Below are 24,494 nucleotides of genomic sequence, written 5' to 3'. Positions count from 1 at the left end.
CTTTGAATCACGCCTAAACCCCATAGAGTTGATTTCTCCTTTTACCTATATATACTGTATGTTTTGTGCGAGCACCAGCAGTCTCTAAGTTACTCAGGACATTTGTAGCTGGGATGAAGCATAAAGAAAGCTGTTACAAACCTACTGTAACCACTCTATTGATCTCTTCCAGCTTTTCAGAGCATTTAATCTACAGTTTCCACAGCGTGCCTGTTCTCCTAATACTGGTGTCTGTACTTTTCAGTCCCAATGGTATTGCACGGTTTGAACAACAGTCTATTAAACTGATTACTTGTTATTCCCCTATCGATGCTCTCTCCCAAGTTCACAGCAGGCATCTCAGTCGTGATGCAGAGCAATCCTTTGTTTTCCTGATTGTGGGATCCCAATGCACTTTCTGCTAAGCTGCTTTAAGACCAACCATCAGTAGGTCCTGCTATTCCAGTTTCAAATGAAATCTTTCAGTCAAACCAAGTTGTACCAAATAGTGGCTTAGACAGACTGTCACAGAGCAATGTTTGCTAGATTTAAACACCCACAGTACACCTCTATTTGTGAGTGTACAAGAGAGTACTATAACAGAATCATTACGTTATTCCTAAATGCTTCCATTTTCCCCTTCTTCTATAACCATTGACCTATAGCTTTTACTCTTTGCGTTATACAGATTTTTAACATTTATTTTTAATAGATAGCACTTTCTTAGCATGGAAAACATTTCCATTTTTAAACAACTGAAGTTTCAGTGCATGCCTTCTTAAAATTTAAATTTGTGCTGTTTAGCTTGAAGTTTGAACTGGGAAATTCTGGTCAGAGCTGAGAGAAATGTTATACAATGTTGGTGAACAGCCTTTGATAGTAGCCCTCGTAGGGGACAGCATAATATAGGAGATACAACATCTATTTATGTTTTTGTTACCTTATGCTTGTTTGTCATATTACTTCTTTTGATGCTGTCAGGAACCATAGGAAAGGGAAGATATGGCAGATTTTTCCTGGTTTTGGCATGCTGAGCAGAGATATTAAAATATGCTACAGAATGCCTCAAGAGACAGGTTGCAGACAGTGAAAGACTGAAAGGGCTTCCTCCCCTCTTAGATTTATAAACCTGAAAATTCAGCACTAAGATCTCCTCCCCTGTGTATTATTTTCTGTCTTTCGTTCCTTGTTTCTATTGTTGATAATTTTTTCAAGCACTGATTCTGATAACGCCCTTAGTCTCCCTGTAGTGTCACGCTGATGGACACTTCTTCTGGGGTGTCCTCAATAGCCTGGACCTGGTGGACAGATTAATTGCAGTTGCAGCTGGTAGTTCAGACAGTTACGTCTGGTCATTGATGAGCACAGGGTTTTTCAAATAGCATTTGAAGTTGAGATATTTTACTTCACTAATGGGATGGAGTAAGGCTACGTGTATTGTCAGTTATCAAAAGTGAGGTGAAGGGCAATAGCTGGTTGAGACAGTGACACATTTCTTAGAACTGACTGACCAAATGTTAGTTGGTTTTTCTGATTTGCACTGAAACCACATTAACCACATACTACTTTCAAGTTAAGCAGTGACGAGGTGGAAGCACATGCCATCTTTTGCTGAGAGAGGAAAAAAAGGTATTGAAATGCAAATCCTCATGGTACAGCTACAGTTTTCATTAGTCTAATCTCACAGTCCCTAGATTTTTGTACAGTTCTTAAACAGTCTTGAACTTACCTCATGTATCAGTATAAAATCAAGCAAAATCATTATGCGCAGCTGTACTATACAAGTGTCATGATGGAATTATTTTGTTGCACCAAGCAGATGAATTCTGTAGGTATCTCAGAGCCAGCAGGAGCTGCATGGAGCTTCTATCAGCAGGAATTCACTTTCACATACATCACTCGGGGACACGAATGTACAATGTGACAGGCCCATCACTACCAATAATTCATCTAATTTACTATGGCAAGGCGGGTACTTGGTTGTGTCTGAAAGCCAACAGGTCAGTGGCTTCATCTAGAAGCTCATGCTGTTCCCAGCAGTGCTACATTCCTACTAATAATTTAATCTTGTATTTGAAGTTCAGTTCCTAGCAGTTTACCTCCTCTTTCTCATTTTCTTTCACTTCTACTTAAAAATATAATGGTCCATTTCAGCAAAATTAACTGCAATTTCATGGATCACTACAGCAGGAATAAGTTTTCTACATAATACTGTAATCCATCTATTTGTTCCCCAGAATGCAAATTGACTTGATGAGCAATTCTGTGTCCTATGTAAATAACCCTGGTTTTAATTGAGAGTGCTCCATTTTCAGTGAAGAAGGGGAAGGAAAAAGAATGTTTCTCTGGCTTTGACTTTCTGGTAATTGTTCCCGGATATTTTATTTAAATTTTAAGAAGTCTGTCATATAGAAATACAGTTAACAGCTACCTTGATTTTTTTTTTTTTAATGAAAACTCTGGTGCTCTGCTTGTGCTTCATTCTTTATTTTCCTCAGAAAAAAAGGCGTAACCTAATTTCCCGAGGAGGAGCAAACCTACAGTAATGAAATTACCAGGTAGTATTAATAGTTTTAAACAAAAGGAGGGAAGTATTATTCCATACAGTGCATCATGTAAATTGTGGCATTTATTGCCATATAGTGTAGAGAAGGGCAAAAACATAAATGTACAGATTTACAGAAAATAAGTGGCTCTTAAATATAATTGTTCAAATGCAACCTCTGTCTCAACAAGTCCCTAGATAATTGCGGGGAGCAGTTCCTGTAAGGAATATTAAGAGAAGGCTCATTTTGTTTCTTTTCTTCCTGCCTGTTTTCTGTAAATAGATCTTATCGACACTCTCAGCTAGAGGACGTTCTGCCAGATGTGCCTATTGCTTGGCCCTGTACACTACTGTAGTGCACTTATGTGCGTTATACCATCTTTAGTAGGATTTCTTGGCAAAAGCACATTTGCTTCAAAACCAGCTTGTTTCTACCAGTGGCATCTGTCAGAACTACAAAATGAGCAAACCTGCTGGCTGAAGCCGCTTCAGCACTTGCTTCCTAGCTGATCTTCACCTGGGGTGCTGCTTAGTAACTTGTCTGGGCTGTCGTCACACCAAGCAGCCACATTAATTACCGTCTTCTCATATTAGTACTCGTACAACCAGGAATTTGTATACACAGATCCTGTATAACTGTCTTCTCTGGTGCAATTCCCTTCATTAATCTAGGAAAATATAGCTATGAGAGAGCAATATAAACTGCAATCTATTTTAATATGTATTTTAGAGCCAGAAAATATTAGTTTGTCTTGCTTATTTTCAAGCCACTAATTTTTACATATGCTGAATGGCTGCTAATTTCTTTTCATTTTTTAGCATTCCAGCTCATTTTTCTTTATATTAAAAATTATTTCCACTGATGTGTAAACCTGAAGTCAGCAATGATGTCATTTGTCCTAAGTTCCTACTCATTAAGATGTTGGTATTTTTAAGTATTATTTCTGAAAATAACATAGAAAAGTTGATTGTCCTTATTCCTTTTCTGATTTCTTTGTGCAGCCATAATTATTTGCTATCTTTCCTCGAGCGATTGTTTTAAATAACCCCCCGCCAAACTTCTTAACTTTAACTGACAGGCCTTCACAGGTCATCCTTGATTTCTTCCAGTGTTATCTTGCATCTAGAGGCAGCAATTGATGCCAGACATTTCTCAGGGTGCTTATTCCATTCTATGAATCAGAAAACTCAACATGGTTCTGCAAATATAAGAGCTCAAACATGATATCATTGACTTGCAGTTCTGGAGAAAGAATTTCAGAAATAATTTCATTCTCCATTTCTCATTTGAATAAAACAGCCAACATTGGGATTCCATGGTAGAGAAATTAATGAACAGGAAGGCAGAAGAACACTTTCTGCAGTAACCTTTCAGCCTCATTCAACTGTCCTTAACTAAAAATACAGCAACCATGACAAACCCAAGGAGAAAATACAGAGCATATGCCTAGCCTCCCTTTCGGCAAGAATACAGTTTGACACCAAACTAGAAGGAAACTGGCTTCGCTCTACTCAGTAATGTACACTATAATAATTGTTTTTACATTTATAGCTTGAAAACACCATATTCAGGAGTTTCACAATGAACACTCTACCAAAAACACAGAGAGCACTAGCAGGTAAAAGAAGAAATGGGTTATTTTATTTTTCAGTAAGCTTGTTTAAACATGGCTAAAACCTTCAACCATTAAGCAACAGCTTCAGTTGACTTATGGTGCTAACGTAGCTAGCATTTTCATCACAGCGATAGCAAGATCCAAATGCAAATGTCAGATCAGCGAAAGTCACGTTACAGCAAAAGGACAATGTCTGCAACTAGGGGAAGGAAATGTCTTGCATCAATCTATTGCAACCCTTCTGTCTATGGAATTGCTGAAGGGGTCTAAACAAGGGCAGGGAGGTGAAGGAATTAAAACAAGAGCTTCTATTGGCCTGTGAATTGCTCTGCTAATTTGTAAACAGTGTTTCTATACTGATCTGCTTGGATCTGTCAGCTTTCACAGATGACATACTCAATAGGCGGTGCATTTTAGTCAATGCAGTAATAACACAAAAAGGGAATGCAGCCTCCAAATGATTTAAGTGATGCTTGTGAATTGTCATTTCACAGCTTTATGCAATGTTCTTGTTCCCCTCCCTTGCTTTTATTAGTTAGTGTCAGGCTGGGTAGATTTCTGCAATTCCCAGCTGACTCACTAGAGAAGGGTCCGCCTCCAGCATGTATCAATTTGACCCCCAGCCCTGACAAAAAAACAGCTTCATGAAGGGTGACGATCTGTAATGCACTTTATGAGAATCAGAGGTAAAAATACTAAAATTCAGAATACGTGTTTGTTTTTCATCTGCGCCTCCTCCCCACAGCCCCCCTTAGGAGTGTGCTTCTCCTGTCTGGTAGCTGCCACAGTCCAGATTGAGGGATGTTTTTAATGCAAGTATAGGCATGAATTTCAAGCAAAAGATCAAAATGGCACTCTTTTTAATGTTTTAAAGAATAGAGCTAATTAACCTTTCTATCAAACTACACACATCTTCAAATGACTTAGATGGGAAATATATTGGTTTAATTAAGATTTCACAGGGAGACACAGTTGCAAACACTTGGAACTGAGAGGGAGCGGGATCTTTATGAGGAGAGTGCTCAACGTTTTACAACTCCCTGTGTCTCTTTGTTGTTCGCACTTCAAATGGAGCCAGTTTTCATCTGTCTCTCTTGTGCTCATAAAAACTGATTTTATCATGAGTTTCAATTAAGCTATTAAAAACTTCAATTATGAGATTCCTCTTTTGCCTTTGTGGGTTTCTTCCTCTGTCAGAGTTGCACTGTGACATTGGTTACATGGCAGCATACGTTGGTTTGCTTTGTTTTCCAAGTCGACTGGATAATCCTCCTGCAATCGTTATTTACTTTAACAGAAAACTTAGTCTCCGTGTTTTCTTTAGCTGGGTCCCCACTCAGTTTGATTTTTGTTAAGTCTAGGATTTTACTGGGTATGTCATGCTTTCTTCTGTTCCCTTGTTTTTAATAAATGGTGAAAAGTTCAAGAGTGACAGCTGGAAGTTCTATATGCATACAAAAAGAACAAGAGCAATACCAGCAGAGACTTCCCTCTCACTTCAGGAGCTCAGGAGTATTTCAGAGGCGTAAAAAGATGTACTACAGTGACATGGCGCTATGATAAAATTATTTAATTACTTTGGGGGCAATAACACACAGGACTTCTACATTCACAAATAATATACTCTTAATGTTCAAATCTAGTTATTTGTCCAGTACCCTAAGATCCTGAAAGGGTAAGATGTGCTAGGGATAAAAATATGTCAAAGTAGTTGAATCATAACTAAAACAAATTATTAGCCTAAAAGATCCTTCTCTGACAAAAAAGAAAAAAAAATTGGTAGATGTTCGTATATAAATAATATTCAGATCGAGCCATTGAGAATATGAAGGCCTGAAGCCTGAATATAGCCATGCATTAATTTCCTGTCTTTTGCTTTTGTTTCTCAGTTAATGTCAGACAAATCATGTCATATGAATGAAGCTGAACACTGTTTAGGTCTTAGTGTTAGTAGACAAGACATCAACATTTGATTCTTGCATTCTGTGCTTCATTTCTTGAGCCAGCTCCGCGTGATTAGTGCGACAATGCTGCATAAATAACAGATTTTTAGTCTGCTTGCAAGATTGACATCTCTAATGCAAAACACAAATTATTTTTGGCTGGATAGTTGAGAGTATTTTATCTTAGGCCAAATGGAAAGTTTTGTTTTGCCCAAAAATATTTTATTGTTTAAGGTGTTTTCACCTTTTTATTCAAATCAAAGTACATTTTAAGATAAAGAGTTCGTTTAAGCTGAAAAATCAGAACATTTTGTATTGGAAGTACTTAAACAATTTAAAATGACAAAAGAGTAATTTAATAGAAATTCACAAAACAGCTTCATTATTCTCTGTAACTTTTTGGACAAAATCTATTACTAAGTACTTTTTTTTTTCAGTATCAGATATTTCACTATTATCAATAAAATTTTGCTCATTTCTGTTTGTAACACCTGTGCTTTTTTGAGGGACACAGATGGAACCTGAGCGATCTGGCTGCTTGTTCTCCAAATTCAACAATAATTACGAGTTAAAGCATTTTTTTTCTGCTGCTTTTGAGCAGCAGGCTGGAAAAATCACGGACCATTTGGCCACACTGAACCATGGTTAAGAAAACAGAATCCCATCCAGATCTTCAAACAGGTACAAAGTCAAGAAAAGTGGTTTCTAACAAATCAAGGTGTGTGGATCTCACAGACTGACAGTGTCCAAGAAAAGGTGGGAGGAAAACAGTTTTTTGGAAGGCCAAGGCCTAGCCGGGGCAGAATGAGCATTCGGCAGGGATAACAGTATAATTAATGTGTGAAGTTAATTACCACTGGGGTTGACATAGGTGAGGACACATGGGTGGACTTGCACTGCAAGGTGTGAGGGGGCAGCTTACTGTGGTAACACAGCAGCGGCTTTTCAGCCTTTACTCACCTGAGAAGAAAGCCTTAATTTTAGGGTTTTTTTATTTTTATGGCATGTATGTGGTCCCTAAATATTTTTCTGTCTGACAGAGCAGTAACACAGGTGTTGGCCAGACAAATCCTCCCTGCTTTGGGCAGTCACTCTGTCCTGGCCAGCGGCCTTCCATGGTGCGCCCCTGCTAGGGACAAAGCGACACAACGACTAAATAGACAAATGTGCCTTTTCTGTGTTCTTACAAGAATCAGATTTTCACACCTCTTCACAACTTGGAAGACAGTACCCTGGTTCACCCTTACTGCAGAAACTGATGAAATCCTGGACTCTTTCTCATATCAACTCCTCTTGGCCTGTGCCTACACGGGCACAAAATGGTTTTCCTATTTCCTTGTGTTTGGTTACAGAGATACATCTTCGTGTGTGGGTAAGCTGTGCGTATGGAGCCATGGACTTTGTCATGACAGGAGAGGGGCTCCACAGGTTCAAATGCTGACAGCTTATGAGCACCACTGTCACCCCATATTACAAAAGTGAGCACATTATAGTGGACTTTTGATGGCTTGCTCCTGGGGATCACTACTTGTGTCCAAAGGGGCCAGGGCTTTCCAGACAGGTGCATTAAAAAACTGAGTGTTGAGCAAGTTATGGGGTGCTCCAGCACATGACATACAGCTGGAGCAGCAAACACCTGTAGCATTCAGAGAAACTGCTCTAGAGCAGCTGCAAGCCTCGCAGTAAAAGAATAAAACCACACTAAGCTGAGTCCTACACCCAGCTCGATAAGCTACCGTGCCTGTGAGTTCCTGCACAGCTTGCGGTTTTCACCCTGAGGGCTTGATTGGCTGCACTTCACAAAGGAGAGGCAAAGATGCCGTGGCAAAGACATGTGTCCCACATGGCTCTGCAGACTTTGGCCCTTGCTAAGCACTTGCACTGAAGATAGGAGGTGAGTTGATTATCTTGTTATGAGACTCGTGCCATTCCCCGCTGCTTTGTCTCAGCACAGATCACGAAACAGCAGACTGCAACCACCTGCCTCAAAGGTATGGATCTGCTTGGCTGCTTGCTTCTTTCACTATGAAGTTTCAAGGGTAGATGCGCTGGCTAAATTAGCATCACATTTTCTGCGGAGTTAAACAAGTAAGGTTTTAGCTGCAAGGCTCAGGATTTAGTATGTTTTCATTTCCGCTGCAGGTGCATCAAGTTTTTCTCCTTGTCAATGGGGGATCAGGACTATGCTCAGAAGGAGGGTATTTACTGGAACAAAGCAAAGAAAATGATGAGTGGGGATTTTTTGTGTGTGTTTCATGGGTGTTTGCATGCATAGAGGAAGTTCATAATGCTTGATTTGTCTTGCAGTTAACCTATGAGCAAAAGGGCATCAGTCTCCAATACATGACTTAGTAGCACATTATCAGCACAAAATTTCCTTAGAAAACAATAATCATCTAAATTATCTTCAGCAACAGGAAGAGCTGGCACATTTATATTTGTCTGGAGAAGAAAGTTTTTATAATGACTGAGTTTTTAGTAAACAGGAATGGCAGAAGGAGCTGGGTTTGGGGATGAGAAAGAGTTGCCTGCAGTTGTATTTTGGCATAGAAGACGGTAGCTGATGCACCTAGCAATGCCAGTCATCCACTTGGAAGTGTGTAAGGAGAGAGGCCCATGCTTTAGCCTCTGCACCCACATTTCTGAATAAAGCATAAACCCTGGCTATGATGTGGTGGTGAAATGAGTCGAGGAAAAGATATGGAGAAAACATGTTCCCTTAGTAGCGGCTTGGAAACATGCTGTTGGTGTCCCAGTGAAGTAATTCCCCTTTCTTTTCTATCTAGTGACATTTACTTGTGTTTCTTTCTTGCATCCAAACTTCACAATCCCACAGATAAGAGATTAAACACAAAATAGCGCTGTCGTTCCCATTTTTATCAAGGAAGCTAATAACCTGGGCATGGATGGATAGGCAATGTGAAATGTACACATCTAAACTTAGCTTAGTTTCATTGTCTGGACTTTTAAGTTGTTTTCATCTCTTAACACTCCCGTCAACACACTTCCTGAAGTTGTTAATACTGAGGCATCTCCCTGACCAAAACAAAAATTGGTCTTTCACAAGATGTAATTTTGTACAACTCCTAGAAAAAGAGAGATTTGCTGCTCAGTTTAGCTGTCCATCCTGATCTCTTACACCTTCTTACATTAGTTTGCAGAAGGTATAACGTGCCTGCAAGCTTGTCTGGTTTTTATGTTGTAGCCATTAATCTAATAAAATACACTATTTTTCTCTTTGAACTTTGTCTTCCTTTAGCTAATGACACAGAATTTCTTCTTTTTCCCCACACTTACCTTCTAGACTTGCAATAACCTGCTGCTGCCTCTTGGTTTTGCTGATTCAAGGGCAACAGCAGTGAGGATGCCCTCCGTACAATGTTATACTTTGCCTTCCCCATCAATTTGCAGCTTGACAGCAGCTCTCTGTGGCCACAAGCGTATGTGAAAGTTTGGCAGGCAAGAGGTTGCTATTAAGCCACAGGTGTGGAGCTACTGCTGTAGGCAGCCCCTTCTGGTTTATTCTTACTGCCTGACATAATGAAAATGATCTTCATTCCCTTCACTATGTTTCCTCCCTGAGCAGTATTTTCAGTTGAAATTCTCCTCTTAGTGGAGCTGTAAGATATATGCCATAAAATACACTCACTGGCAAAGTTCAGCCTCTGGTATTAGTCAGAAGAGGCTACCTACTGTGACTGAGAAAATGCCCTGTGTTTTGCCAATAATGAAATATTGCTATCAACGCTTGCCATGCCTATGTCTTTGGGGCTCATTTTAGTTTCTTTAGTTTTTACAATATAATAAGGTCCTGTCTTCCTCTACCTTTCTCTCTTCTCTCCAGAGTCTGGTTTTGGTTTAAGAGGAACGTAGCTATTCTGTCTGCTTTCAGTTCCTCAAATTGCTATGCACAGTATAGTGATTGTGACACACTTGATCTGATGATCAGGGCTAGCTGACAGCCATATTCCAGCCCGTGTAAAAGGTATCCATAAACCACTTGATATCTGTCAAAAAGCTTTATTTTGCAGCTCCCTGGAAGGAAATTTCTGAGTCTTTTCAGCTTATTTTTCCACCGTTCTTTGTACATTTGGGCAGCAGGAAAGGAAGTATATTACCATCCAGGATTTTATGGCAGTTAACCTTGCCTTTCCTTTATAAGCTTTTTGTCTTACCGTCTACACACATTTTTGCCTATTGATGGGCATTTTCCCCATTTGCCCTTAAGATAGGTGAGTATGAATGCTCTCACTTTATAACTGCAATCAGGCCCACGAAAGTGGATGTAATTACATTGAGATGACAGAAGCACTAAAGCCTTAATAGCTTAACTAACTTGACAATCTGTGAAAATGAACCAGCCTTCTGAGAGTGCAGATTTATGTCTTTCTGTGTCCCATTCCATTTGAATGTCTCCATGTATGGCCTCACTGCACTTTTTAGATGTGTCCTACAGTACAGACAAGTGAAGTGACTTGCCCAGGGGTGCACAGCAAGTCTTCAGCTGAGCTGGGCTTAGAAACTGGATTCTTGGTCCTGGTTCTTCATCGCTAAACAAGGCTGCGTTGTTTCTGCATTTTATAGTGACAGTTAAGTGTTAAATATTATTTTAAACCAGCACTTTAAAATTTTTTAAAAAAAAATTACAAACGTGAGTAGAATTGGTAGTGGTTTTAGCCAGGCTAACAAGTACTGTAGACTTAATGCTTCAAGGTGCAAACTGAATCCCCTGACATAGCAATTCTAGTGGGTTGATGCTTTACTCAGATGCTTCTGATGTTTGGTCACTACTGTCCCACAGCTGTCAGGTTTACCCAGCTGGGTAATCTGGGTGAGAGGAAGGGCATCTTAGTTTTCTTTTGGCTTTAGCCCAGAAAGCTGTCTCTGAAGTGTAAATGCTGTAAATACTGGTTCTAAAAAGATTTCAAATAGATGAAAATGCAAAAAGTGATCTTGGAAAGCTCTTCCTGTAGCCTTAAATTTTTAGAATTGTTCTGCTCATTAGAGAACCATGCTAAAGGACCATTTAAATAACATCTAAGCAGGGGAGACTAATGTTTGAGGAATAAGCTTGCTAAGAATGGACACATTATCCTGGCACTAAGATCACAGGTCAGTACTGCGAAACATTATGAGATGAAAGAAAATGACTGGAATGCCTAAATTAACAGTATGCACCAACACATGACGAAACTCTTGTTTTCCCTCTCTTGGAGCTCCAAGATCCATCCTTTCTCTCTCTCCCTGACTCTATAACCTTTTTTACATATGGCTTTATCTTTTTGGAGAAGTGTACAGTACTAATTACATGCCATTCTTTTCCCTGAGACACTTTATGCCTCCCGTTCTCTAGACTTTTTTTTTAGTTCCCCAATATTTTTTTAGTATCTTGTCATGGTAAATCCACCAGTAACCCTTAGAGTACAAACTTTAACCCTCAGAACTCTGAGGTTCCTTTTTTATTTAAAAAAAAAAAAAAGCTACATAAATAACATAATGTTTCCAGGTCATAGCCACTCCAAGCTACAGCTGAATTCTGGCACAGGAGAAACACTCCAGAACCCTGCAATTATCTTAGGATGTAGACAAACTTCTGAAGTTGTCTCTGTGTGTGAATGTGCCCTGGTAATTGTTTTGCATGCAGAAGTGTATAGCGTATAAGGATAAGGTACTGGAGACATTCTGTCTGAGTGTTTGTACACAGTATTTGCTGTACCAGATCAGACTATTAGTCTGTCACATCCAGTATGCTACCCAAACAGCAGTCAAAACATAATGGTTCTGAGAAAGGTGACCAAATCCTCTATCAATCAAGTGTGGAGAGCTCTATGCAGGGATGGAACAAACACTTTAGAATTCTAACATGGTGATTAGTTTACAGTTTCAGGTTGTATTATCAAGTTTCAAGCTGTATTATCATTGCACGGACAGAAATAATGCTGTTGTTGAGCCATTACATGCTTGGATTCTCCTTTCTTGGTAGTCCTGATAGTGTAACAGATCTCTGAGATTAAATCCATCAAAGCAAACAAAAATTCTCCTGATTTACTCTACCGTCAAAGAGAACTGAATCTGGTCTGAAAATACTTTCCCATCTTGAGCAGAAGGTGAATCTTAATTCACTGAAGTCATCAAGTACTTTGACACTCTTAGTAGGAGGGGATGAATAGACATGCAATATTACATTGCTGAAAGTTATATAGGCATTGTCATAATCATGTCATTACCTTCAGCAGAGGCCGTTTACAGCACTTGCATCCTTTCCCTACTGATTTGATATAGCGTATGTTGCTATCTCCTGTATCCCAAGTAATTACATGCCTTTAATGCTATCTTCTCCTTTTGCTGTAATGAGCCCATTCAATAATCAAAGCCTCTAAATGTTTGTGTTGTCAGATTAGCTTTAAATGATGTTCAAGAAAATATTTTTTCCTTTCCCGCGACATCACAACAAGGCAGTTCTCAGTGGGGCTGATACCGCTGCTCACAGGGTTTCATCACTCAGAACAGCAGCTGCTTCCCTCTGTTTCCAACAGAAGTGAAGCCAGGCGTCCCTGCTGAAAGATGGTGGTGCTGTCTACTGAGAATCCTGCTGTGAAGTGAGGAACATTTTGAAAGGGTCATTCTAGTTGTGGGCAGCTCAGGTGTCTTGAAAGCTCTATTTGTAGCATCAGCTGAAGGAATAAATTGAACACCAGGGGGTTTTTAAGGGATATTTTTTTTTTTTTTAATAAGAAGTATCATAGAGGTAAAAAAAATCTTGGAAAAATCTTTATATGTTGTCAATGCAAGGTTTTGTGATCTTTAAGTAGAATGAAAATCCGAATTAATCCATTATTGAGGTTATAGGAAAAAAAAGATAATATCAAACCTAAAGTGTCAAGTTTCTTAAAGCACCCATATTTAAGAGTAATTTTACTTAATAAGTTAGTTACTAGGTTTACTTGTAACTTGTCGGGAAAATCATTATGTGCCCTTACAGTTAGTGCTGTAATTCTTACTGTACGCCATGCTTCTCAAACATAGCAAAACCGCCGAATCCTTATTTTAAATGCAAAACTCAGATCATTGTAAGTACACAGACATGACAAGTATCTCCATAATATATACTAATTAGTTTTATTTTTATTTTTCAACGAGTTTTCAACACCGTTCTGATTTGCTCCCCTTGACTGTTGAGGTCACTGTGGGAAATGGGGTTGAAGCAACTACAATATGATGTCTGTAGAAGTTAATCATTCATTAATAACTGCAATTGCAGAATGAGTTTAGAAATATTTTCTTAAATCTCCAGGGCTTCTGAGGGTGAGCTCTTTAAGCATCCTGAGCTTTATTATTAATTAGTCTTTTTTCAGAAAGGCTTCAACTGACTTTCAGACACTGTTGACACAGGATGCTCTGCACTGACAGAGGTTGTGTCTTCATTGCCAAAAACAAGCAGTGCTTTAAATTCAAGTGGCTTTCTCCAGGTATATTCCTCAGTGTAGAATCTCAGGGAACAGAAAGCATAGGTGATTTTATAGCAATGTGGCTAGCTGTGCTCAATACATCTGCCAGGAAGGTACCTCAAATAGTTACATCAAGGTAATAATTCCATTATAAATTTACTATGCAGTAGCTGTCTTGATTTAAATTAAATAAAACCCTAAACAAACCAAAAAACCCCAACACAACTAAACACGTCAGTTCTTGAGGTGCAAGCAAAGTCATAGCAGAAGAAAACCCATGCCTCAGCAAGTTCTCATTCTAAAAAGAAATGAAAATGAGCAGTGGGAGGGAGAAGGCAGGAAAGATGAAGGGCTTGTTTGAATGAGGAGCTCTCCCAGTGATGTTGTACCAGGGCAGTTGTTTCAGGACAGTTCTTTGAGTAATCATTGGTACTCCAGAATAAGGGTCCTTTTTCTGGCTTGATTTCCATCTGTTTGGTAGTGCCTCAAAGCTCCCTGCTTTAACCTATATTATTACAGTCTCACAGTAACAAATCATCAGGGTTACCACTTTCAACTGAAGAATTCCCTTCCTCTCCACGGCCAGCTAAAGAGCTTTTACCATGTTTTGTATACCATAACTTGCACAGATACCGGCAGTGGTGGCACACTAGTAGCCACTGCTTTGAGTCTTCGAAGTGCTTTGTCATTTCATCTGGTAATTTAGGGGAGATTTCTAAAGAAATCCTCAGTACTTCAGGAGGTGGTGGTAGTGACTCAGAGAGAACCAAGCCCTTTCCTCTGAGTCAATACTGAATGATATGTCCTAGCACATTGCTTGCACTTGAGACCCATAACTGTAGGTTGATAGCCTGCGGTCATCAATTATCCTTCAGCTAATTGCATAAGTCTAAAGGTGTTTGCCCTGATAGCCCAGGCAGATTTCAGTTTGCCTTCTGCACATCTGACATTTTGATTTTAATTGGACAGTTGTTTCTTCTGCTCATAACCTGCTGTGCACTGCTGAAAAGCACTGGAGGATGGATTTCATTGTTAGGTGAAGGGATAGATACCTTTGTGTACCTCAGTAAGTGTGCCTTGGAGTGGACTCACTAATAGAAAAAGGCAAAGCAGCAGCCAAACTAGAGGCACCCTCCAGGGTAAAGCTGGGGTCAGAGGACACAGTCATCATATTTTAACATTCAGGTTTACCAGCTCAGCTAACCCATCCCAGAGGGTCTCAGAGAAGCGTTACTCTCAGTGAGGCTGCAGCAAAAAATGAGCTCATAAAAGGTGTTCTTAATTAAAGTGCTGGGTAGTTTTAGCAAGAGAAGCCAAAGGAACAGCTGTAATCCTTTAAAAAACTCCCGGGAGAAACTGCAGAACTGTGTGGCCACTGCCCAGAGCTGCTGCATCTCCCTCAGGATACCAGAAATACAAAGTGAGTCTGAATTTAATACATTATTTGTGAAACACATTGGGAATCTCTTGAGGTGAACAGTGGTTATTTTCTTAATGAATTACTGCTGTTTTGAACAGTTTCAGTTTGGTATGTTTAGTTTTACTTTTTTGCTTGAAATGTTTTCTAGCTTTTGAGCAGGATGTTATTTTGAAATGATGTTCTCCTGTTCAGTCTAAACAATCCTGGCATGACATTTTTTAAGAGGATGGTTTTGAATGCATTAACGCTATGCGGTCTGAGATGCCTAATTGACTTCAGCTCAGGAAGGGCTGAGCATTTACGCCTTCCCTTGACCAGCTGCAGAGATGAGTAAAGTCAAACCACTTTCAGACAGAGCAACCAGGGAAACGGTATCCCAAAATTCAGTGAATGCTTTGGGGATTAGTTGCTTTTACAAAGATGATCACTTCATGAAATATATATATATTTTTTTTCTTAACTAAACTAAAAAGCAAGGCTCATCCTCATGACAAAAAGACATAGCCTACCGTAATCGAATATAGCAATGGCAATGAATCTGAACATTGCTGTTCCTTAAATCTGATAGCAAGTAAAAGTAGATATAAGTAGAAGAAAAAGATAGAAAATGGAATAGAAAACGGAAGTGCAGTGAGCCCAGGGTTTTGTTGTTTTCATATGGAAGCAGAATTGCAGCACTGAAAATGTTTTTAGATGTATTCAATTTTGATAAAAATCACCCCATTCATCATAGAATGAATAATCCCTATTTTGAGGAATTAAATCTCCTTGGAGCAGTGCATGGGCCTTGTTTAAGTCTTGTGACAAGTAATTATTGCCATTGGCAGGTTTCTCACCGCAGAGCGCTTACCACATTCATGTTGTGTCTTCAAGGGTAAGAGCTGCATCGTTCCGACAGTTTGCAGCTCTCAAAACTTTATTCTGCAGATTTTCTAAGGTATGCAGAAGAGGAGCACCTTCTGGAAGGCTCTATGAAGTACACGGCATATAGCATTTTGCAGTGTCTAGCCTGGTAATTTTTTCCCCAGTGTCTAGCCAAGTAATTTTTTTTTCCACTCTGGAATATTCTTCTTCCTTCCTTTTTTTGCCCTTTTTTTTTTTTTTTTCCTGAATTCTATCTACAAATAATCATTTTTTAGAATTTACATAATGAGGATATTAGGCATACAGAAGTCAAGAAATAATGATTGTAATCCTAGCCTCATTTTAGTGTGTGTTTTGGTAATATGCAGCTGTATAATTGGAGTCTAGTACTGTCAATATCATCTTTTTTTTTCTTTTACAATCCTCTAGGATGCATATTGAAAGGAAATCTCAAATCATTTAATGCAGGTCTTCTACCTAAATGATTTTCCATATGTCTTTGATCTAGATATGCACATAATTTATATCATTGCCAGAATGAGACTGATGTTCCATTAGAGTAGTCACTGTAGAAAAATCAGGTTACATTCTCAACTTGTATAATTTCAAAAGTTAACCCTGCCATGAGCAGGGGCTTGAATTGGATCATCTTCACAGATCCCTTTTAATCTAATTATTGTATGTTTCTGTAAACAGTTCTAACCCATTGGTTTTTGTTAAGTTGCACCATATGGAAGAATACTATTTGCTTCAAGAAGGAAAGACAGTGAAATGGTAAGGAAAAATGATGTAACATAGAAACATAATAACCAATCCCATAGACTGTCAATATGATATAAATTCCCCAATTTTTTGAATTATTCCTTTTTGCTTTCAGCTCCTTTTCATGAGGTGATTCCTAGATGATCACACTGCTTTCAGTACAGTTTATTCAGGAGCATAACTGCAGGTACAACTGTGCAGGATGTTTTATTGTGTTACGGAAGAAATAGCATGTTGTCCTCCCCTCATAAACCATAATGTAATGTTGAATGCAACAGCTGGCTTCTTTAAATGCGTACACACCCATTTCTCAGCCCAAGAACAAAGTTGAGGTAAAACAATTGTGCTGTCATGGTTAAGTGAGCTTGTGGGACCAAAACCAGTTCTCAGGGGATCTGTGAATGGGTTTGCAGATGCTGCAGATCATGATGTACCTCTGCCCTGATTACCTGTGCTATGGTGTAACCAGTACATCCAGAATTCCCACTGCTACTCAAGACACTCATGGGTTGTACAGTCTTTTTGTGTGGAGTCTCCACTTGTTTCATCACCAGTTCCAATGGCTGCTAGACCTTTATGTACCTCAATAAGAGTGCCTTGGAGAGGACTCACTAATAAAAATCGGATTTCCATCTCATTCCTTTTTATCTTCTGTACAAAGCCAATACAAGCACGATGGGTAAGTTGGAATTGCAATAATATGCCTGTGGTTGCTACCCAAAGAAATGTAAGAATACATTTTCTCTGAACTTTTTGAACCAGAATTACATTTGTTTCTTTATTTAATAGAACAGAATCTGCGTAGACTAGGCCCAATGTTTAGGCTTTTGGATAATTAAGCACAGGAGACTTCGTATGAATACAAATGTCAGGAATATGCACTTTTGTTTCCATTAAGCAATTTAACTTGGAGATTTAAGTACCGCCATTCAGTGGTTTGTATGCAAACTGTGGCACTGAGAAAAAAGTGACTGAAACTGAAAGAGACAATGTCCAGCCTATATTCACTCACCAGGGTTAATTGAGTGTGGTATCAGTGACTTGCAGAATAGAGGCAGGGGGAGGATATGCAGTACTTTATGCAATAAGAAAATCTTAATAATTTAAAGAACACAATAATTTGGACATGGCCAAAATATAACGCAGTGCCTTTTACCAATGCGACACGCTGCTAGTCTGATGCTCTGGGTGCAAAAACATTGTTAGCTCTTTGCAAAACTAAACCTGACTGGTTTTAGCTTGAGGCAAGATACCAGAGCTCTGTTTGCCCAACCCAAATATTTCATCTCCTCAAGAAAAAGTTCTTGTGTCTCCACCTTCAGTTAAAAGCGCTGAGTCCATGTAACATAGCTGTGCGTATCTCATGAAGTATTTTTTGTGTTTCCCTCTTCACCCTCAGAAAACATTTCCTGTGAGGCATTTCACTAGGGTCTTTGACTCCATACTGAGCTGGTTTTTTTCTTAAATGAGAGCTAAGTCAGTGTCTTTGTCCAGAATTTCAAACCCAAGCACTTGAACTGAGGCTTCTGAGCCTCAGAGGTGACTGTGTACTGTACTAAAATGGCTTAATGCTTAAAGTTGCTAAATATGCATGGATCAAACAGACTTCAAGGTGAGCTATAAGAAGTCAGGCTCTCTGCAAATTTGCACTTTAAACTGGAGGTATGACCAGGAGTGAAGGAGCACAGTGTTAGGCCAGATCATACTTTGAGAGGTTGCCTTGTATTCTTTCCACGGAAATCTTTAAGTAGGTGGTTCACCGCTGCTGCTGTTTGACTACGTATAAACTCCAACTGACACCTGCTCATGGGTGCTCCTTGTCACTCACATGCGCACAGAACATGGACCTACCCTCCAAGTCTACACAGACCAACTTATTTACAGTTGCTCAGATTTGTATTTGCCAAAGAAAATAGAACACACACACATCACCTAAGTACGCTCATGGGACCTCTGTCACTCCATTTAGGCATACTGCAAATGAACATCTTTCATTTATCCCTAGAGACACATGTGTTCAAACATCCTTTTGCTCGGATGTGTTCAGGCTTGCATGCAGAATGCCTGCTCCTGAATAAGGGCAGAAAAGGCCCTTCACATGATGCTGCATTCACCCAGTCATGCATGTAATCCCACTTTCTCGCACACATGCAGAGTCTGCTGTTTTCCACGTGTGTATTGTAGCAAATAATTTCAATCTCTTTCTTCCCATCCTGATCAACTCGCAAACGTGGATAGCACATCAAGATTCAAAATACACGTAGCAGAATTACTTCAGTCAACCTGAAATGTCGAATGACTCATTTACACCCTTTGCGCAGTGTTCCCTTTTTGCCACATGCAATCTCTTGAATAGTCTGAAGGCTGTGCGGTTCCCTGCTGCAGAGCAGCAATCCATCACTTGCTCACCGAACGAGTGGGACCGTGATTATTTTTGCAGGGTGTACAGGGTTACGCAGGGAAGTTCCAGTTAGCCTCATTGCCACAAAAGTGCCCACGCTGCAGGAACGGGAAACGTAGGATGTCAGGCCTGGTCTACCTACAGGAACTTGATGTGTTTAATTAAGTCTTAGTCTGCGTGTTAGTTCAGTAACCAATATTCCTACATCAGGGTATGATCTGGGTATTTTTACTCCGAATGATGAGAACCTATTCCAATTTGATGTAATTCATTTTTGGATTAAGATAAACAAGAATGAGCTGTTCCTACTTCAGAGTAAAAATGTCTACGTGTTAAATCATTCAGGAACTGCTGCTGCAATTTAATTTCAAAGGTATCATAATCCAAGTGAACTAAAAAATGCATAGACAAACATGAAATATGTTCCACACTTCTAATTTAAATGGTACGATTACTGTGCAGAGACAAACCCCGGGAATAGTAACAAGCCGGCATTCACATTTACCTTATAATAACAAGAGAAGTTGGATTGAGTGTTGGAATTGCATCTTTAGGTGTATGAATTATTGTAACTGATTGCTTTTAAAACCCTTTCAGAAGCATTCCCAAATGCAGATGCACATAAGATTAATTTATGGAAAGACTGTTTTGTGGCACTTAGGCCTTGTAAAAGGGGTTCTGTGTTTAAAAGGAAGTTAAGCCATGAAGATCCATTAAGCAGAAAAAAGACACAGTTAATACAACACAGAGGCTCAGAAGGTAAATATCCAGGTGGTGACATTATGCAATGAAGCTACAGTAGTGCTCATTATACTACACGGCAGATACCACTAGTAGCATTTCAGTTTCTCTGTCCTTTCTTATATGTGAAGCTTTGTATATAAAGTGTATCAGATCTTCCCAGAACAAAGGTGGCTGTGAGCTGAAATTAGGTAAAACATGTCCAAGATAAGAGGGCTCTGAGAACCTAATTATCAGATACTCCATGTTTGTGTTTAGATTATCATAGCTCAATGTATGTTGAACCAGACTTTTATATTTCATTCTTTCATAAAAGCACAAAAGAAGAGGAAAAAATATATAAGGGAAAAGACATGAGACAAACTTTTCAGTAAAAAAATGCATATTGTGCAGTCAGATGTGGTTTCGTACAAAAAGAGATTTATGGTTGAAAGGACAAAGAAATGTTACCTTTTCTTACTGAGCTATATGTAGTTCTACCCTTGTGCAAAATTGCATCTGTTAACACACAATGTGATCTTAATACTACAGTTCCAGATTTTCCGCAATTATCTGTGCTGCCAGGATTAATATTGCACAAAAATTACCGAGGAAAATAGCAGTTTCATCACTGATCTTGCTCTTCCTCCCATTTTATACAACATTTTGCCAGCTGGCCTGATCAAAGAAACATGCAGTAGCTGATTTGAAACAAAATATTATATACCCAGAAGTAAATGCTAGCAGATTTTAGTACTATTTTGTTCATATATCCCACTCAAATCTATTGCTATACTGTAGAGTCCAATATAAGATTAGAAACTATTTTTACCAGAGTGGATTAATGCCTTCATGTAATGAATTCTCATTACATCTGTGCTATGCCCAGAAATAAAGAAATTATAGCTTTCTGTTGCTCCCTTCATCCTTTCTATATGAAAAGAGGAGTTTCTTAACTGCTGTGGAAATGAACCGAAGACATTAGGTGAACCTACTCCTACTTTAGCACAAATATTTACAGATTTTTTTCTACATCTCTGTTTTACATTGTGAAATGCATGATCACGCACAGACAAGAGGAATTTACCATTCACATGTGCATCCAGTTAGTATTCATATGCAGACCTGCATGAACACCAGAATTGCTCAGCTCTCAGTTACAGTACAAGACCTCAGATTTGCAGAACTGTACATTTTTTGGAAATCTCTTTCTGATGGTCAAAGCTGAATCTTAAGTATTCTTTCCTGTATCTAGATACGCAAATACAAGGAAAGCACCTTGAAGTATCTAGGTGAATTTTATTGTCTGTGACTCGTTGGTTGGTTGTTTTTAATCAAATCTCATAGAACCAGGTTCTTGATTCTGCTTTGACTCTTTTGCTTTGGCAGTTACTTTTGGAAAGCCTTTCCTGACAGAAAACATGTCTGGGATATAACATCACTCCTCATCCCAGTCTCTTGTATGGTCAATTTGGGGAGTATAATTCTCCATCTGACCTGCAGCTAGCAAAATGGTTCCCTGGAGCTCATCACAGAGGGTGTGATACAGAGAGACTTTGAAGGTACTTGTAATTATACCAAAGATCAGTTCTAGGATAAATAGTCCCAGGATTTTGCAGAACCCAAACATGGTCTGACACCCCCTGGATCCCTCTCAAGCACAGTCTTTTACTAACAGCAGATCTTTTTAGAGGATAAAGATCATAGAGTGCTACACCTGCATGAAAGCAGATGTATGTACACGTGCCTGTATTCCAGAGGAAAATCCGAGGTGTGCATTCTTGCTCTGATCTATTTCCATTTACCCTCCAATGAACCTTCAATGTTAGTGCAAATAGGCTAAACGCACATGGTATGTTGATATATTGATGTGGTATGTTGATATATTGATATGGTATATTGATATAGGGGTCTGTCATTCTGTGAAACGACAAAGTGCAAGCTCCACCTGTACACAAAAGGAGATCCCTTGTATCGATATGCATATGCACAGTGGGAAACAGGATTGTTATTCTGATAACCACACACTTGCAGTACAACACATATCAGCCAGTGCTGAAGCTTAACAAGAAAAGAAAAATTGAGAGGCAGTTAGCTAGATAAGGTATGAGGAGATTTTTTGTAAAAGTAGCATAGAAGGAAGTGGCTACACTTTTCCTACTTTAGTTGTTTGTCTGAGGGGCTTGAGAAGGAGCTGCTCAACAATTGTGCCAAAAGACGGTTTGAAGCAACCTCCCATCAGGTGGTGTTCCTCAAGTGTCTGCTCTTTAGGAGCAGTCAGGGAAAATTCATTCTGTGGGAAGCAGTTAATGGAGCTATATTACCGACCCCTTATTGCTCTGTCTGATAGAGTGACAGCAGGTTCACTTTGGCAGCTCCAGAGCCCTGATCAGTTGAGATTAGGGGCACATTGTCTGTCTGGTTTAATCAAGCATGTTTAGATATATTTATCATGATTTAGAGGGGTGTAGCACAGGGAGGGGGAAGAAATAAAGAATGAGATTACTTTTCTCTAGCTTCAAATGAAAGCTTAGCAAATCCCACTGACTCACTAGGTGCTCATCAAAGGGAGAATTTAAATCCTGGAAAGGAATGTTTCGTTGAACACTCCAGCACTGGATTCAAATCACTGAAGAAGAGTCTCTTTTTCTCTCTCACGCTTCCTTTCTCCTTCTGCCGCTTGCGTGCAGCAAAGAAACAAATCAGCAGCTCATGCAGCCCTTGTTGATTTTGGCTTGATAGGCATGCAGCCCCTGCTTAGCTTATCTGTAGTTCAAATTCTAATAACGTGATGACAAAATTAGCTATCATTATAATGGCCTAGATGTCTGACTCCTGTATTTTGTCATGTTTATCTTTCAGGGATGCACAGGGTACCCTTGCAAGAGCCTCTTGGACTTATTTTTCTGCTCGTTAGTTTTCAGAAAGGATGGTAATAAACAAATTGTAAAGACTGGAAAGAGGCTTCTTTTTCTATCAGTAGCAGTGCTTCTCTCTCTGTCTTCACAGGGCTTGTTTTTTTTCTTAATTTGGATACTGTAAACAAGAATTAGCCCAATGTATTATAAAGCCAGATGTGCCAAATTTGCCGCTGGTGTAATGTCTTGTAGATCATAGATGATGGTGGGTGGAGATCAACTGAGTAACTCCTAAGAGTCTCTGGAAGTGGTGGCGTTGGCTCCCAGTGCTGGGGGTGGTCAGACACTAGTCCCGCTGGTGGAAGACTCCAGAGCCGAGGTCAGGCTGCAGGATCCATGGTTTCTCACCCTGAGTAACTGGCCCTCTTTAGCTCTTAGATGAGATGAATGTAGCACAGTCTTGGAAAAAGTGCTCTTATGAGGGGCACGTTAGGTTCATCTTTTCCTATGTTCTCTAACCTTCTTTGGGCTTGCAGATTCGTTTAGATTTCCCAGGGGAGGCACAAACTACTGTGCGGTGAACAGAGGCTTCCTTGACAGTGAGATGCGTCTTCTTTGGTTTCATCTGCTGATCCTTAAAAGGCAGTCCATGGGCCCAAGCTGAAAACCTCTGACATAGAACACCATACAACACTGCAGGCATGCTTTTGCCACATGTCCTCAGAGAAGCTGACAACGCAGAAGCTGTAAGGCGGCTGCATCTGTCTGGACTCTTGGGCAGCAGTTAAAGGAAGTCTATGGAAATCCAGGAGTATTGTTTGATACTAAAGGAAAAGAAGTGAAAACTTCTATTTCTCCATTTTAATCTGCTTCTTCTTCCCCTGCTAATCCAGTCAATTCTGTGACAGTTCGGTTCTTGTGACCCTGTAGTAGCTGTCAGCATGATAATCTGGGATGTCACAAGCACGGCTGAGTGTGATCACCCTGCAAATGCAGAAGATAGAGAACCTAACTGGTTAAATACAGAAAGCTGCTAGTGAGACACTAATAATTCAGTAATGAGGAGTTATGGAGCAGGGAATGTAGAAGGAAAAGTTGGCAGATTTGGAGGGATTTGAAGAAAATATTTAATATCATCAAGTTTGGCAGTACTGCTTTAGAATAGGAAACTAGAGGATCATAGCAATATATTCCCAAAGAAAAATCTCTCAGAAGTGCAGAGATGCTCATCAGCTGGAATGGTAGGGAGTATCTTTGGAGATGAATTAGCAGAATGATGGGAAGGGGTGCATAAATCAAATAGCAAATTAACACTGTTGTTCAGGATTAAAGCCACACCTCCATGCAATAAATGGTGCTATATTGATGGTACCAGGCAGCTGAAGTTGTATACCCACCTAATGCATGCACAACTGTAGAATTAGAACAGTGCTCTTACAGTTAAAGCTTATTCCTGTAAGAGAAACGGCTTCACACCTTTAATTGAAATGGTTGTACCACATGTGCAAGCACAGTAAGCTGTAGTCATACCAGCTAAACTGAATGTGGTTTATGAGGGTGATGGTGACAAGACCAGCACTTGAACAGCAATAGCTGTGTAGCTGATGCTGTTGACTGAGCCGTTTGAAAATCCTAGGACGTGACCGAACAGGAGCGCTGCAGGTACATGACAAGGTGCGGAGCTTTCAGGACAATCTTCGCTGACAGGAAGCATAGCAAATTGGGACAGAGCTCTGCCCAGATCAGTCTGTGGAGCTTGGCAGAGAAGCTTTTACAGCACTGCCACTCCTGCACACTCCAGCCTGAAAAAAATAACTGCCCACTAATGACCTGTCACTGCGGGCAGCGTGAGCAGCTGCTTGCAGAAAGCAAAGCGGCGAGAGAGGATGAATTACTGTGTGTGGAGCATATCTGAATGTAGGGACAGGAATAGATGGG

At 39.7% G+C, this 24,494-nt stretch overlaps 1 protein-coding gene across 1 annotated transcript in view; it reads left to right on the top strand.

The window, feature by feature from the left end:
- The first annotated feature begins 7,864 nt into the window (after positions 1–7,864).
- The window catches only part of GRAP2 (GRB2 related adaptor protein 2), a 40,533-nt gene continuing 23,903 nt past the window's right edge, over positions 7,865–24,494 (top strand). Inside the window, exon 1 of the mRNA XM_065850243.2 lies at positions 7,865–7,977. Within this exon, the coding sequence (XP_065706315.1) occupies positions 7,916–7,977 (62 nt within the window). The 5' untranslated portion in view covers positions 7,865–7,915. The remainder of the gene's footprint in view (positions 7,978–24,494) is intronic.

This window comes from Patagioenas fasciata, chromosome 1 (genome assembly GCF_037038585.1).
Source record: "Patagioenas fasciata isolate bPatFas1 chromosome 1, bPatFas1.hap1, whole genome shotgun sequence".
NCBI lineage: Eukaryota > Metazoa > Chordata > Aves > Columbiformes > Columbidae > Patagioenas > Patagioenas fasciata.
This window is presented reverse-complemented; position numbering and strand designations above follow the sequence as displayed.